The sequence below is a fragment of the Sarcophilus harrisii genome, chromosome 1 (assembly GCF_902635505.1).
Source record: "Sarcophilus harrisii chromosome 1, mSarHar1.11, whole genome shotgun sequence".
Classification (NCBI taxonomy): Eukaryota; Metazoa; Chordata; class Mammalia; order Dasyuromorphia; family Dasyuridae; genus Sarcophilus; species Sarcophilus harrisii.
Window position 1 is genome coordinate 709,232,081 of NC_045426.1, and position 15,916 is coordinate 709,247,996.

At 56.5% G+C, this 15,916-nt stretch overlaps 2 protein-coding genes across 2 annotated transcripts in view; one reads left to right on the top strand and one right to left on the bottom strand.

Annotated features, from left to right (window-relative positions):
- Nucleotides 1–12,265, top strand: part of GNAZ (G protein subunit alpha z) — a 45,792-nt gene extending 33,527 nt beyond the window's left edge. The window contains exon 3 of the mRNA XM_031948956.1: nt 11,709–12,265. Coding sequence (XP_031804816.1) covers nt 11,709–12,053 — 345 coding nt within the window. The 3' untranslated portion in view covers nt 12,054–12,265. The remainder of the gene's footprint in view (nt 1–11,708) is intronic.
- RSPH14 (radial spoke head 14 homolog) overlaps nt 1–15,916 on the bottom strand; it is a 112,628-nt gene that overhangs the window by 65,209 nt on the left and 31,503 nt on the right. The window lies entirely within an intron of this gene.

Sequence of the window (15,916 nt, forward strand, 5' to 3'; positions counted from 1 at the left end):
GGAAGGGAGCAGCTCCCCCGAGCTGGAACCATGGGAACCATGGGAACACTCTGTGCCTGTAGCCCATCTACATGATGAGAGAGGCAGGTGCTGTCAGCCCCCCTCCTCAGCCCGGACCACTGTACCCATTTTACCAGGGAGAAAACTGAGGGCCACGGGCGTCGAGGGTACCTCTGGTCCCAAAGCTTCTAGTCGTGGAACCTGGAGAAGGTTCCTGGGAACCTCGCCGGCTGCTTCTGCCCCCTCAGCACAAATACAAATGTTCTCCGAGAGTGGGTCACACTCACATCACCCGCCCCCTCTTACCCCAGGCAGAGTAAGGGTAGACCAGGCTCCCAGGTCTCCAGGTGGCACCAGGCTGAGCCCTGCCTGAAGACTCTGGCCTTCCCGCGGCGGCCTGGGGCGGTTTCTTGTGGCAGCTTTGCCACTTTCCACAGAACACAATGGGAATCCAAGGCTGACTCGGTGAGAACTTTTGGTTCTAGTTCTGCCTCCTCTCGAAGCCTTATTCTGACTCCAGCTCCCACCCGGGCGCCAGCCATCCCGACCGTCCAGTGCTCTGCCCTCCCTTTGCTGGTGCCCTCGGTGCCATCCCCGCGATAGCCTTTTCTCATCCTCACCTTTAAGATCTAGCCCAAGGTACCCCCTCCTCCAGGAAGTAGTCCCTGATTTCCCCCCAAAAGAAACAATTCCCTCCTTTGAACTTCCCCATCCCCTCCATCGGGCGTCAGAGTTGTGTGTGCGTCTTGTCCTCCTCCCAGGCAGGCTCTATCTTATTTAATCTGGGGCTGGCAAATGGCGGGCACTGAGTAAGAGTTTATTAAACTGAGCGTACATGTAAGGAGATGCAAGAATCAACAGCGGAAGGCTAGCGTTCCCTCCCATTCGGGCATCTGGGCCACCCCACCTCCATGTTGAAGTCTACTAAGTAGCCGCTGCTCTCTTCTGGGCAGAACTGGGCGAAAACAGAGAAAAGGATGAAGGGAGGGATTTGGGCAAGAGGGAGCAGGGAGGGCCGCAGTAAGATGAGAGGGGGAAGGATTAGTTGGTGAGAGGGCAACAATGGGGAAGAAAGGCCCAGAATCACACTTCTCGGGTCCTTGGCTTTCATGGGGCATTTTCCTCCCACTCCCTTGCCAGGCAGAAAAGGTGCCTATTTCACAGATTAGGAACTTGCATCCCAGAGATCCGAGAGCTTGCTTAATTGGAACTAGGGCTTAAATACAGCTTTTCACAAGACTCGATGAGCTCGGAGTCCCAAAATCATCTCGGAGGCCACTGGGAGCACCAGAATGCCTCCTTGCATGATCTCCCCCCAAGCACTCAGCCAGCCTTGCTGGGTCCGCCAGGACAGGGAGCTCATTACCATCCAGTGCAACAGGAAGCAGCAGGAACGTCTGAGCATCTCTGGTACCTCAGGCACAGCCCCGCTAGGGTCCCGCCCCCAGGACATGGACAGAGGAGCATCTGCACTCCTAGGTACGGAATTGGCCCCACCCCACAGCTGGTCAGCATCCGAGGCCAGATCTGAACTCAGGAGGGCTTCCTGACTCCAGCCCCAAATCATCCAGGCCATCCCGAGAAGGTCCCTGTCAGTCAGCGGCCCAATGACTAATCCCAGACTATGGGGCAATCTCACTCATCTCCCCCAGGGCCACAGCACCAGAACACAACAGGTATTCAATGCTTTTTCATTCATTTATTTTGTCCAACTGACCCTTAGTCCCCACCTACATCCCCGAAATAGCTTCCCTGAGAGAGGCTCATCCACCAGCTTAGTATCTCTAGTGACGGGCAGCTCGCTACTTATTCCAATCATTAGAAATGATTTATAATTATTGTTATGAGCCAGAATTTGAAACAAGGTGATAACTCAATGGAATTGATAGAAACAATGCTTAACACCTTTGAGAGTTTGTGAACTCTTATGTTATGAACTCTAATGTTAACATTAGCTCACATGTTTGGGAGATTTCAGGGTTCAGTATGAGATAACCAAATTCACACCTCCCATAATCCCATTGTCAGAGGAGGAATCAACCTTTGAGTTTACACCTCTAAAAGAGCATAAAAACAGCTGAGCTCAGTCAGGAGAGTTCAGTTGAAAAGATTGAGGGGGAGTGTCAGCTGGAGATTGAGAAGCCACGAGTCGGAGCTGAGCTAGAGGCAGAAGCTGGAAGAGCTAAAAGACAAGCTGCAAGAGCTCTTGGAACCAAGGAGTGAGAGAGGCCTCTAAGAAAACTAACCAGGCTATGTTGAAGGAGACAATAAAAGATTTGAACTTTTAAAACCTGACTGCATTTGGAGTGATTATTACTTTGAAACGAAACTAAGGCTGCCTCCAGAAAACCTCCCCCAAGAAACCTACTCCGAGAGAACCACTATGTTTTATAAAAAAAAGAACACTACATTTTGGCGCCCAACGTGGGGCCAAAATTGATTATTTGATTTGATTTGATTATTATTTCTGTCTTCTCCCAAGCCTCGATCTGCCTCTCTATATCCGACTCTGCTGCTCCCATCCTTGCCGCGTGAGCCGGACAGAATAAGCCTCCCCCTTCTCTTCTCAGACGACTACAGGAACTCTCATGTTTGCCTGAGCCGGCCTGCCTCCCGTCCCAGTCTTAGGACCTGTGGTTGCGCCTATGTTGGAACTTCCGGTGGAGGAAATCCTTCTACCAAAAGCATTCCTGACCGGTTGATAATTTAAGAGTATCTTAGTCTCCTGCATGGGGGGAGAACAGGATGCTTGGGCTGGAAAGGACCATGGAAAACAGGCTGGCAGGGACTCCTGATCTGCCCACTTGCCAGCCTCCAGCTTGGCACTGGCAGCCACGAAGAGAAGCCACTCAGCAGGCGAGCAGTCAGCCTCAGATTCCCTCTCTGGGACACAGGGCCTTCCCTCAGACCTGCCTGTTCTCCTTTCTTACCCCAGGACAGACAGAAGGGACCCAAAGATCATCTGGTCCCTCCCAAAGTGGAGACAAAAAGCTTTTTTTCAGCCCTTCCCAAGGGCCCTGGGAAGGAGGAGACCCTTCTCCAGCCCAGCTGTGCTCCCTGCAGTCCCCTCCTCTGGCTCTGCTTCTCCCTCCCTCCTCCCCCTCCCGCAACTGTGCATTTGAGCTGATGGGTTCACAGAGCTTTTATTCATGTAGAACTTGGGGAGGGAACACTCCATTTTGATGAATTTTTGTTAAAACGCTTTCCAGGCTGACATTTCCCAGGATTATTTTTAGTTCTGCGATGACACCATCAGGGAAAGTTTGAGGAAGATTGATTCAGCCATTTCGAGCTCTTAGAGCCCAAGAGAAGAGTGTTTTCTCCTCTGGAAAGGTCCAGCGTTCCCTGGGGAGTGCCTCGGCGCTGATTGGGAGCATTCAGGTCAAACCACGCGTGTAAGTGGTCATAGAGAAGACCGCAGGTGGGCTTGGGAATGGCTTAAGATATTCAGCGCTGTGGTCCCAGAATCTTAGGATCTGCATGGTCGAAACCACAAACCCGAGCTGGAAAAGGCACGGGAGAGCCCACAAAACCCCCCGCAGGGGCAGGAGCCCGGCCTGAGCCTGCTGTTAAGTTCTTTCCTGAAGGAGCCTGGCCCTCTTGTTGCAGACCCCCAACCAATGGGCTCCAGGGAGATCTTGTTAGGCCCCAACTGCCAGTTCTGCCTCAGAGCCTCCAGTAAGTGCCCGGCCTGCCCTGGAGGCAGCAGAACTGCCAAAGGCCTCCCTGCCTCCTTACAGCCGGGGCTCCTAAATCAGAGCACCGGCGCACCTTTTTCTGCTGCTTTGGGGTCCAACATGACTTGGAAGACTCTCCCAAGCACATGTGAACCAGAGGGCACAGTTTTCATCTGCAGTTTTATTCCTGAGAATCACCATTCCCAAAAGGCCTGACAGGAGCTCCCGAGGGCATACCACTGCGCAGGAATCGTGGCTACACTTTTGATAACAGCACCTCCCCACCCCCATTCCTCCCCGTTCCAAAGTACAATCACCGAGTCACTGGCGCAGTGATCAGGCACCGGGGACCCTACCGACAGGGTCTGAACCTGCCCCTCTAGTCCCTTCTGCCCCCTACCGGGAGCAAGCTGCCATCTGGCTAAGGGCAGCCCCGGCGGCTATGTGTGAACCACTGACTGAGGTCAGTCTCTACTCAGAGAAAGGGCATGTCAGCGCCAGAAGGCCAGAAGGAAACCCATGTAGAGAAGGGGGGCAAGCTCCCAGGATCACACAGCCTTTTACTGGAGCCAGGGGGCAGTGTACCTGCCAAAGGGGTCATCCAAGTCAGCTTTTCTTGCCCAGAAATGCAGCCCCGGGAGTTTCTAGATGTGCCCCTCCCTCCTCCAGTTGTTTCTCTCCCCCCATGTCTCTGTCTCTATGTCTCTGTCTTCCTCTCTCTCTTTTCTTCTCTTCTCTTCTCTTCTCTTCTCTTCTCTTCTCTTCTCTTCTCTTCTCTTCTCTTCTCTTCTCTCTCTCTCTTCTCTCCTCTCTCTCTGTCTCCCTCCCTCCCGCAGTAGTATCTGATCAGTTAGTGTAACTAACTGGTACTAGTGTAACTAATCAGGAGCCCTGTATTATATCCTTACATTTCCTATTAAGTAGCTCTGTGACCCTGGGTAGGCCACCCCAGTTTCCTCAGGGTAAAACGGGACAATCTCTCAGGCTAAAATTCCCTTTGACCTGGAAGCCCTGAATGTTAACCACGTTCCTGGAGTTTTGTGTTGAGGTGTCTCTGAGGTGACTCGAGGGGTTTCTTTTTCCCATCACCCTTTGGTTCCGAGAGTCCTAGGAGACATTGTTTAAGACTTGTTCCTGAAAGATCATGTTGAGGTCTTATTTTGGTCCGATGACTTTTACCTTTTTTGCTTCCGTTTTTCTAGTTAGTTGTTTCCGCCAGTCCAGTACCTTCTATCTTTTTTTTTTTTTCTGATCTTCTTGCTTTGTTTTAATGTCTCTTGCTGCCTCATGAATTTATCGGGTTTTCTCGGTCCATTCTAATTTTTCAGTAATTTGTTTCTTGCTAATTTCTCGTGCCAAGCTGTTAACTTCTTGCCCCATCCTTCCTTGCAGAGCTCCTGGTTTTTTCCAATTATGAGGCCACCATTGAAAAGTCTTTTTGAAAACACTTGCATTGTCTCCGGCAGAAATTCTAGTTGAGTTTGTGCCCTATAGGTATTTTCTTTGAGGCTTTGCTTATCGAAGCTCTGGAGTCTGTTTTCTGAGTCTCTAACTTAAACATTTCTGCCTCCATAGCAGTTTTGGGGGGTGGTTCTTTTTGTGTTTGCTCATTGTCCCAAGTTCCTTGCCGACTTCTGGCCTGATGTCGGCGCTGGAGACCAGGTCTGAGCCAGGTTACTGCCGCTGCTGCCGGCTTCTCAACTTCTTCTTGCTCCCAAAGGACAGGCTGGGACCCGGGACCCCTCTCCAGCCCAGAACGCCACAAGCGGACCCAGGCACCTCCTTGCCTGGCTCTGCCCTCAGAACGAGTGGTGTAGGCAGCACTCCCAGTTGGCACCTGTTCCCAAACTCTGCATGAGGTCTGGGTGCCCTTACCCTTGGGCACAGTCCCTGGGAGGCGGAGTGCTCCAGCCACATGACCGCAGACTTTCTGCCTCTCTCCCTGTGTCGACCTGAACTACATGCATGTCTCACTGTGGGGTTTCTTCATTAGGAAACACTCACTGCTTCCCAAAGTAATAAGAGTGAGGGATTTGGGGCGGGGCTTTTCCTTGTACACAAAGGGGAGCTGAAGCCCAGAGGGGCAATGACTTGCGCAATACCCACATTCAGCCTGGGGTGCAGGTTAGGAGCTCCCCAAGGACGGGGGCTGTCTGGTGCCTTTCTGATCTCCAGCACAAAGCCCAGGTCCTGGCACACAGCAGGTGCTTCATAAATGTCTGCTCACTAACGGGAGGTAAAATTTTGTCTGGGAATTGAAGGAAGCGAGGATAAGCCCAGAGAGGAGGAGGAGGAGGAGGAGGACGCCTGGGACACAAACACGGAAGCAAACCAGGCCCTGCCCTGGAAGTGTGGGCTTGTGTGTGAGTGTGTGTGTGTCCGTGTGCGTGTCTGTGAGTCTGTGTGTGAGTATGAGTGTGTGTGAGTGTGTGTGCGCACACTCGAAGATTCATGTACAAAGTCTGCAAAGTGAACGCAGCCTAATTTTGGGGGCAGCGGACAGCAGCCGGGAGAGGGAGGAGAGGTCCCCGACTGCCAGAGGGCTCTAGGAGCAGCCCCAGGACAGAGGTGCTGCTGGAGGGACAGGCGCAGGGGCTCTTGGGGGGCCGCCAGTCACCGGGGGGAGTATCCAGGGCAATGGCCAGGCCCGCAGCCACGTGGCTTGTAGAGGGAGAGGCAAGAGTGAGAGAAGGCCGAGGGCCCGGGGCACTGATATCTCCAGACATTAGCCAGGGCGGAGCAGAAATCTAGGAGAATAGTGAGGAGGAAGGAGGAGGGAAGCGGTTTCTGAAGGGCCTGTTGGTACAGGAAAGAGGAGGAGAGGGTGTGATGGGGCAGGATCACCTGGGCAAAGAGAAGGGGCTCCTCTTCCTGGGGGTTCTGATGAGAGGGCATAGGGGATCATGGGGTGGGCAGGGGCCCAGGTGCAGGAAGGACCCCTCAGCTCAGTGTGTGGCCGCGGGTGCAGGAGGGAAGGTGATGGTGCTGGAGGATGCAAAGTCAAGGCTGGCGAGGTGGGATCGGTGCCCTGGGAAGGTGTAAACACTAGAGAGCGGAGTGGAGTAGAAGTAGCTCCTCACACAGAGAAGGGAAAACGCAGGGAGACACAGAGACAGAGAGAGGTGCCCCCAAGAGCACAGGCAGAGGGGGCTGCCCCAGGCCTACCTGTGGAGCGCCTTGGGGAGGGTAGTTACTGCCAGGGAAGCCATTGGATTTGGGGCCACAGCCTCGGGGAGGCCCCCAGTGCTTCCCAGGGGCCGGGGTCAGGGCCTCTGCCGGCCGTAGATCCCGTTTCCCCTCCCTGAGCAGCTGGACGAAGGCTTTCTGCAAGACCGGGCTGCCTGGGAGCAGAGGAGGTAAATGGAAGCTGGGCTGGGCTGGGCCAAATGGGGCCCAAGCAGCCTGAGGCCCCCAGGGGGCCGGGCCCTTAATTAGCCAGCGCTCAGCTCAGATTCTTCTGCTAAAACAAGCCGCAGGCCCCCAAGGGCTGTCTCAGGGCAGCTGCTCCCAGCTCCCCCAGTGCCTCCTGGCTGTCCTCCTGGGCCCCGCCGGTTGTGGGGGGCTCCCCTGCCCCATCATGCTCCTTTTCCTTTGCGAAGCCGTAATCGGAGGCAGGTACAAACTCCACCCAACTGTTGCATTTGGAGGAGCCCTGCTGTGTCTCTGGGCAGAGAACCACCCCCTGATCCTGGGGAGCCCAAAGAGGGGGCAGTGGGAGAGTGGGCGCTCAGAGCCGGCCTGCCCCTTCCCCTGCTGCTGCCCGCCTCTTGGTCATCATCCAGGGGTCCTCCCCAGCCTCCAAGCGCCACTCCAGCCTCCCCCTTTTTCAGCCTTCCCGGCCCGAGCTGTCCACTCTGTCAGAGGGCCTCACAAGCCTGAGATGGCGGGAGCCCGTCAGTGAGAGCTCTCAGCATCACGGGCACAGAAGAAGCTCCACATGCCAGGCCTGGACTGGCAGGAGGCGCAGAGGGAAAGACCGCCGTGATCCCTTCTGCTCCTGCAAGGCTTCCAGAGCTCAGGGGATGTGCTAACCTGCCTCGGGCAGCCGGGGGGGTGGCCCGGAGCCAGGCCTCGACCTTCCTGGTCCTGTGACCCTGGGCAAGTCCCCTCGCCTGCTTGTCTCAGCTTCCTCACCTGCAGAATGTGGACAACCACAGCTCCTCCCTCCCAAGGCGCTCAGCACGGTTCCAGGTACATGGTAGGTGCTAAATAAATGCTTGCTCCCTCCCTCCCCCCGACTTTCCCCAGGGCCCCCACCCTCTCTCCATCACAATTATGGGTTACATCAGTGAAGCCTGTAGTCAGCGCAGGGGGACAAGGGAGACGGCACCTCTGAGATCAAGACGAACCCCGAGTCCCAGGAGGTCTCCTGGGGGCAGCTGGTCCCCGAATCAGAATCCGAACCTCCAAACTCCAAGCTTTCGTCTGGTGGTCCACAAAGCACTGGGAGTCCGGAGGGGAGACAGAGGCAGCGCAAAGGCTTTGGAGAAGGGAACCTGAGGAGGGGAGCTCAGCCCCCGACCTTCCGGACTTCCGCCAACAATGCGAGCAGGCTTCGGCCCTGGGGCAGGTGCCCTGCCAGAGCGAGCCTCGTTCTGGGATGGCGGAGGCCAAAGACCCATTCTTCGGGGTCCACAAGTGCAGATACAGGGAGGCCGGCTTCAGCGAGGGGAGGACTTCTTCACAAGTGAGGGGCCGGCTCACAGGAACAGCGCAGGACAGGCAGATGGGCGGTGATGAGCAGGGGAATCGGGGCAGGGCAGACGGCACTGACCTGGTCAGAAGGCCAACGTCCCGACCTGAACGTGTGAATCCCACATGTGGCCGTTGCAGGACCCACCTCTCCTCTGACAAGCTCTGACAAGCGGCTCCCCGGGGTCCCTGAGAGCCCGAAAGGACGTCAGCTTATTTTTACTAAGATTAGTCGAGACTTTCAGCGTCCACCCTGTGGAGGTCACTTCCCATTGGTTCTCCAGAATCACAGAAGGGAGAGGCCTTCAAGTCAAGTCAATGTTTATTAAGCCCCTACTACATACACGGCACTGCCAGGAGCAAAGTAAAAATGAGACGACACTCTGAGGTCCACCCAGGAAGCTGGCAAGCATATACTACTGTCCCCACTGTACAGATGAGGAAAACTGAGGCTCAAGGATGGGATGGCTCACCCAACATCTCTCGCTAGCAAGCTTAGAGTCCAAAAATAATATTATTTTTAATTTTGTGACAGTTAATGTCATAATGTCATTATATACACAGAACATAAGGTTATAAGGTCATTAGAAATCAGGCGGGTCAGCGGTGATCACTGTTTCACCCTCAAGTCTCCCAGAGCGACTCCCTCTGGGAAGAGGAAAGGACATGAGGCTGGGGCTCTCAGAGGCCTTATAAACGATCTAGGGCATTCATTTTCAGGTTTGCACAAGGTCACGTGTCAGTAAATGGTGGGGCCAAAACTCGCATCCAGCTCCCAGCTCCCATACGAGGCTTTTCCTTCCGTGCGAGGCTTATTGGCCACGTCCGGGCGCGCTCTCCCACCCTCCTGAGGCTTTGTGGTCACGGGGAAGAGACCGGGCTTGGCACCCGCCTGAGTCCTTCCCAGGACACCAAGAACCAGGGACGCTCTTCCTCCCTCGTCGCCTCCCTCCCTCTAGGTGCCGTGCTTCCACTACTGTAGCGTAACACTGCACCATCGCTGGTGCTCCCGGCACCCTCATCCTCCGCGTTTCGTATCAGCCACGAAAAAATGGCCCACGGCCTAAAGCCCAGAGGTCGGTTCCGGCTGGCCGTGCCCTTTGGGCAGCGGTCGTCAGTTTGGGCACCCCTCCTCCGGATTTGGGATCTGAAGACCTGCCTTGGAAGCTCGAGCCTGCCCTTTATTCCTGGGGGGGCTTGAGGTGGGTCTCAGTTTTCCTCATCTGTAAAATGCAAGGCTTGCACTGGAGCAAGGGTTGGGCCTTTCTGCCCTTCCCAGAATAACGGGTCTAAGTGCATAAAAGACAAAACTAGGGAGATCATTCACGGGGAAATAGTCTAGGTGACAAAGTGCTCAGGCCCTGGCACAAGCCCCGACCTAAGGCTCTCTAGGCCCTCCCCAACCCTGAAGCCCCTTGATTCTGGGGGAGCCAGGCCCTTGTCCTGCGTCCCTGGCTCCCCCGGCTCCTGAACCCTAGACTCAGTCAGAGGAAATCCTTGTGGAGAGTGATCCCCACCAAGCAAAGAGTGGGGACATCCGTCTTCCTGAGCAGAGCGCCCTGTATCACCCGTGCACAGGCGGTCCCTGTGCCCCGACTCCCACTGGCACCGACACCAACACTGACACCGGCACCGTCCCTGTATCTTCTGAGCCCAGGGGTCAGGCCCCAGCCCAACCAAGCTCTCCCCCTGGCAGGCCCTTCAGTGAGCGTTGGCAATCACAGGAAGCCCTTGTTGGCCACAAACACTGCATTCAGTGTTGGCTCGCTCCTTGGGTACTTCCAGGGCAGCACTTGCCCTTTAACCCCTTCCTCCCCCCACCCCAGGTAGCTGGGAAAACGTCGGGCTTAAAGATTTGGGGTCAATTTTCTGTTCGGACACTTGGCAAGTGAGGGAGATGCTTTGCAGACGAAGGCCGTCTAGAAGGGCCCTCAGAGGCTGGAGATGGCAGGGGACGGCAGGAAGTCAGGGTGTGGGCCCCAGCTCTGCCACTGACCTCTCTGGGCCCCAATTTCCCCCTCTGAACATGAGGTGTCTCCTCACAACAGCCCAGCTACCAAGCCCAGAGGGGTCAGCCTCTGGCTGGCAGGGCTGGCAGGGCCTGGGGGCCTGCATTCATTCCCACACCTACTTGTGGGACTCCGGCCCCCTCACAAATAAAATGGTGGAGACTGAAAGTGACTGGCGGGAGGTGCTACGGCCATGTCGGCTCTAGTGGTGGCACGGCGGGCCGGGGCGAGGAGGGAGAAGGAAAGGAAAGTCTGCCCCGGGCGATGGGAGCACGGGGAGGACTGGGCTGGGGAGCCCTCCCAAGGTGGGCCTGAGCTCTCAAGGCTTCCCCGGCCTTGTACAGGCGGTCCTCCAGGGTCACTCGCATCTGTCGGTCACTTCCCATCTATCCTGCGCCGGCTCGCACCCCCGTCGCCATGACATCTCCCCATTAGACTGGCAGCCCCTCGAGGGCAGGGACTTGCCTCTCTGCAGCCCTTAGCTGGCACACAGTAGGCGCTTCCAAACCGTTTGTGGACGAGTCTTGGATGCTCGCTGGCCGAGCGGGACAAGTGGCTTCCCCGGGAGAGGAGGCCTTGCCCTCCCAGAGCTGCGGAGAGGAAAGCACTCGGCAATGGCGGCTCCCGGGGGCAGAAGCAGCTGCCTGGGACTTTGGCGTCAGGGTTCCATCAGCTTGATGACCTGAGGCCAGCATCGCTTCCCTCCTCCATGAATGGAAAGGAAGGCTCTCGATCCTGTGCTGGGAGACCGCCATGACACCTAAACAGTGCTCCACTGGAAAACCAAAGCCCAGGCCCCAGGGGTAGGAGGGTGTGGACAAAGATGGGGGCCTCCCGCTGATTCCGGCAGCAGGGGCCCAACGTCCAGCCCGAGGGAGACGGCCGGCCTGCTCGGAGAGCCACAGCGTCCAGGCGGGCGCCACCCTGGGAAGGACGGGCACTGGCTGGAGCTGCTTTAGCGGGGGGGCGGCTAGGACTGGGAGGGGCCTACAGACTGGGCCCTGAGAGCATCCGGGATGAGAACTGGGCCTTCTGGGCCCGCTCCTCCAGGATTCTCACCTCCAGGGTGTCTAAGCCAGACAACTGGATGGGATGGGGGGTGGGGGTGGGAAGGGTACATGTTGTCTTAGAGTGCCTGTGGGCCCGGAGAGCCGGGACCAGGGAAGCCAGGGCCAGGGACCACTGTCTGAGCACTGAGTGGCCCAACAATGGAAGGGCTTCCCATCCCGGGAAGGGACCCCTCCTGTGCACTCTGCCGAGCCTGGGGCAGGACGCCGGCTCTCTCCTTCCGTGGCTCTGACTAAACCCCAATGCTTCCTTCCCCTTGCAGAGTCGGATGGCCGAGAGCCTGCGCCTCTTTGACTCCATTTGCAACAACAACTGGTTCATCAGCACCTCCCTCATCCTCTTCCTGAACAAGAAGGACCTGTTGGCCGAGAAGATCCGGCGCATCCCGCTCACCGTCTGCTTCCCTGAGTACAAGGGCCAGAACACCTACGAGGAGGCGGCCGTCTACATCCAGCGCCAGTTCGAGGACTTGAACCGCAACAAGGAGACCAAGGAGATCTACTCGCACTTCACCTGCGCCACCGACACCAGTAACATCCAGTTTGTCTTTGACGCGGTCACGGATGTCATCATTCAGAACAATCTCAAGTACATCGGCCTCTGCTAGGAACGCCTGGGGATGGATGGGTCCGTTTGCCTGTGGTGAAACCGGTGGAGGCCAGTCTGCCCCCCGCGGGGGCGCCGCTCCACCAGGGGCAGCCCTGGAAGGCCAAAGGAGAAAGGTGGGGGGCCAGGGGGAAGCTGAGCCATGCTCACACCTCTCGCCATTTCCCTCTCCCTCACGTTTTTTGCAAAAGTACCTATATATACTCAAATATAGAGAGAGCTAGGTAGGTAGGTAGGTAGCTAGCTAGACATATCCATATATAAACACATTTGCAAAGTTCCCCAAAGAGGGCCTGCAGAGGGAGACTACAGGTGTTCACCACAGTCGCCAGAAGCTCGAGCCATCCCCTCCATTGGGCTTTCTTGAGAGCCGCTCCATGGTGTGCAGCAGGCCGGAGCTCACCCGGCCTCAGGGAAGAGGCGGCGTGGGGAGAACAGGCCCACTCTGCCTCTGGTGTCCAGGAGAAAGGCCATGAGCGACCACAGGCAGCCACCAGAGGCAGCCACATGAGCGGGCCCACCCCGAGACCTTCTGGAGCCAAGGGCGCAGCCTCGCTTCAGGTCCCCACTTTGACCGGCAGCCCCCTGGAGCCGTTTACAAAAGCTGCAACAGACAGGCGCCCCGAAACAGCGGAGCCGCTTGGCTCCAGACGGGCCAGGCCGAGGCGGCCGTTCTCCGGTGGTCATGAGTTTTCTACATCCAGATACAGGCTTTCTTCTTTGACTTTCTTGAGGAGGGTGGGGAGGGCAAATCTTGTGGTGTTTTACAGATGAGGGGAAAAATTACAGAAAATTGAAAAAAAGCAAATGAGTGTTCATTTTAAACTGTGGACTGTACAAAGAAACAGCACGATAGTTTTTTGGCTTTTGTGTGTGTGTACGTGTGTGTGTGTGTGTGTGTTTTTCTAAGAGGATTGTTTGTATGTTTGGCTTGCCAAGTATAAAAACTGCCACTGGAAAGCTTTGGGTCCTCCCAGGAAGTTCTGGGAAACGGGGTCAGACTGTACCAGCCTCCTTGGGCCCCTGACGTCACGGGTGTAGAATACAAGTCCAACAAAAGGCCATTTGTTCCTGCTGAGGTTTTCGGTTCTGTTTTTCTTTTTTAAAACCTAGTGTATTGGACGAAGGTTGACATGGGAGCGCTGTGAACAATAATTTTGTGTTTCGGTGTTTAAAGGCGTAAATCCTTGGCTCTTCAGTTCGATTAGGGATGGAGGGGGAAAGAAAGAACTGCATTCCCGGACTCCCCGATATCATCTCGTCATTGCGGGCTGACACTCAGCAGCCCTGATTCCTGTGATGGCCCAGAGAGTTTGGGTGCCTGACGGAAGATTAAAGGAGCGTGCCATGGGGACTCTACCAAGAACCACGGCCTCCCATCATGCAGTCCTTCCTTCGGCCACCAGAGCCTGTTTTCAGACTTGTCCGGGAAGAAATAGGTGGCACAAGTACGTGGCCAGCACAGTGAAAACCTTCATTCCCCCCTTTGTTCCCTCCCATGTGGTCCAGGGCATGTCTGGAGCTTCTCAGTCGAAGGCTTTCAGGAAGTTGGGAGGGAGGGAAGAGAGAAAAGCCAAGTCAGAGGTTGTCCACCTTAAGAAAATAAAATCATCCAAATGATCCTCGTTGTTTTGTCAGTTTGTCCCATATCATTTTGTGCAGCAGCGTGATGGGTCCAGAGCTGGAGAGTTGGGGTCCCAGGGCCTCCTTCCCCCTGGGGCTTGGGGTCCAGGGCAAACCGCACTGTGTGCTCACACACACACAGTGGGGCTGTCCAGGTGAACAAGTCCCAGAAGGAAGGCTCAGTTCTATCCATTTAAGGACTGGTAGAGCACCAAAAGTAAGTGGAGTTTGGCGCCTTCGCTGTGGCCTTCCCGGGGCTAGCACTCCCACCTGTCCGAAGTGGCGGGGCTTGGCGTTGATTGGCGAAGTTGCACCTTTTCCCCCCAGTGAGCCTTGCTCCCCAGATCATTTCTACATCCCAAAGAAGCCAATGACCCAGAAAGCCCCTCACCTCGGAGGAATGACAGCTTCCACTCCGGAGGCCGCCCCACACTTCCCTAGCAAGTGAGCTGCATTTCAAGATGGCAGGCGTGCTGACAGTGTGCCGCGGAGGCGGCGTGAATCTCACCTGCCCACTCCTCTCCAGCTCGCCCGGGCTGGTGCTGCTGTGCACGCAAATGAGCAGCCAAGTTTCACTAAAGAATTTTAATTAACAGAACGAACAAAAACGCCTCCGTCCCTCCGCGGCATCCTGGGCCTGAGTGTACGGTGCTGGCCTCCCCGAGCGGCAGCCGCCTCACCAGGCCACCCCTCCGAGGGCCCCCTTCAGGGTCTGGTGCAGGGCCGCCCCTCCCGAGCAGCCCTCATCTGTCACATCTCGGTCCCCACTCCTCACGCCCATCTCATGGACCCTTTATGTTGATGCATCTCTGTAGATGACACAGCTGCCCACGACTCCCACTGCACCAGCTCCGGCCCAGGAGAACCCTCCTTGGTAGACCCTTTCCAAGTCCCACCCTCCTGGGAGACAGGGGGTTAAGCAAGAAGTGGGGGAGAAGGAAGGAGGGGATTCCAGCTCTGCTCCCATTTACCCCCCAATCCTGGGCTCACGAGGCCTCTGGTCACTCCTCCCGAGCACGAGAGGCTCCGGCTGGTGGCTCTCCGAGACCATCCCCAGCCCCAAACCCACGAGCCCCTAATAGTCGTGATCCCATCTGCAGTAAAAGGGGTGGCGAGCCAGACTCTGAGCGGTCTTTCCAGTTCGATCCGACTGAACTGCCAACAGTTCAGCACGTGCAGAGCAAACGGCCCCGGCAGGCTGGGTGGGCAGCGGGAGCAGTGCCCCCGGAAAGTCCCTCCAGCTGTAAAAACGGTCCCCAGGACACAGTCTGTGCTTCCAAAGTGAGGGAGGGGTGCACGAGCACGCGGCTCCAGCTTAGCCAGGAGGAAACTGGTGGGAGAAGGGACTTTGGCACCTAGAAGGCCAGGCAGCTAATCAAAGGGGAGCACTTTGTCAGTGTCTCCCATTCACCTTGTTTCATCTTTATGGGAGCCCCTGTCCCATTCCCCCCCCCCATTGTAGCCCATGATCCCCCTGAGGGGAGGAGGTGTGCCCTGCTCCATCTCTGTACAGAGGGCTCTAGCAGTGGGTGGACACCATGACTCGCTTCCAAGCATAAGGCCCTTCCCGCTACCTAACCCAGCCCCGCAGTTGTGGCCATGATGGCAGACACCATCCTGGGACAGCCTGGGCGGCCCCCTAAGAGCTCCATCCAGCACCTCTGAATCCTTCCCACATGCCCCCCGAACCCCATCATCTGAGCTCTTTCCAATGTCCATGATGTCCACGCCTTTCTGTATGCTCTAACTATTCTGGCTCCCACTCACCCAGGATTCTGCGGGAGCCCTACAGAAGCGTCCCCCGTGAAAGGTCAGAGAACAGCCCTCAGTATTGGAACGTGCTGGACTCCTCAGCCGGACAGCTCTCCTAGATGGCCGGGCTGGAGAGGAGGGGGACTTGAGCCAAGCTACAAAGGACCCCCACTGAAGAGGCTGGAGGGCAGAGCTGGCAGTGGCCAGACTGCAGTCCATCCCATCAGGAGCTCCAGGGGGCCCAAAGGCTCCCTGCTTCATAGCCCTCCCAGGACTCAGCTGGTCCTTCTCGGGGGCAGGAGGGGGAGTCTCAATCGCGATTCTGCCCCCTACTCTCTGAGTGACCTGAGACCTCTCACCTGCCAGATGACGGGCATGGATGCTCTCATAAGGGCTCCTGCAACTGTGAACCCTGATGTGGTGCTCCACACTATTCCTGTGTGCGGTCCCATGGCTGCCCGCTGACCAGCCCACCCCATCTGCCTCGAC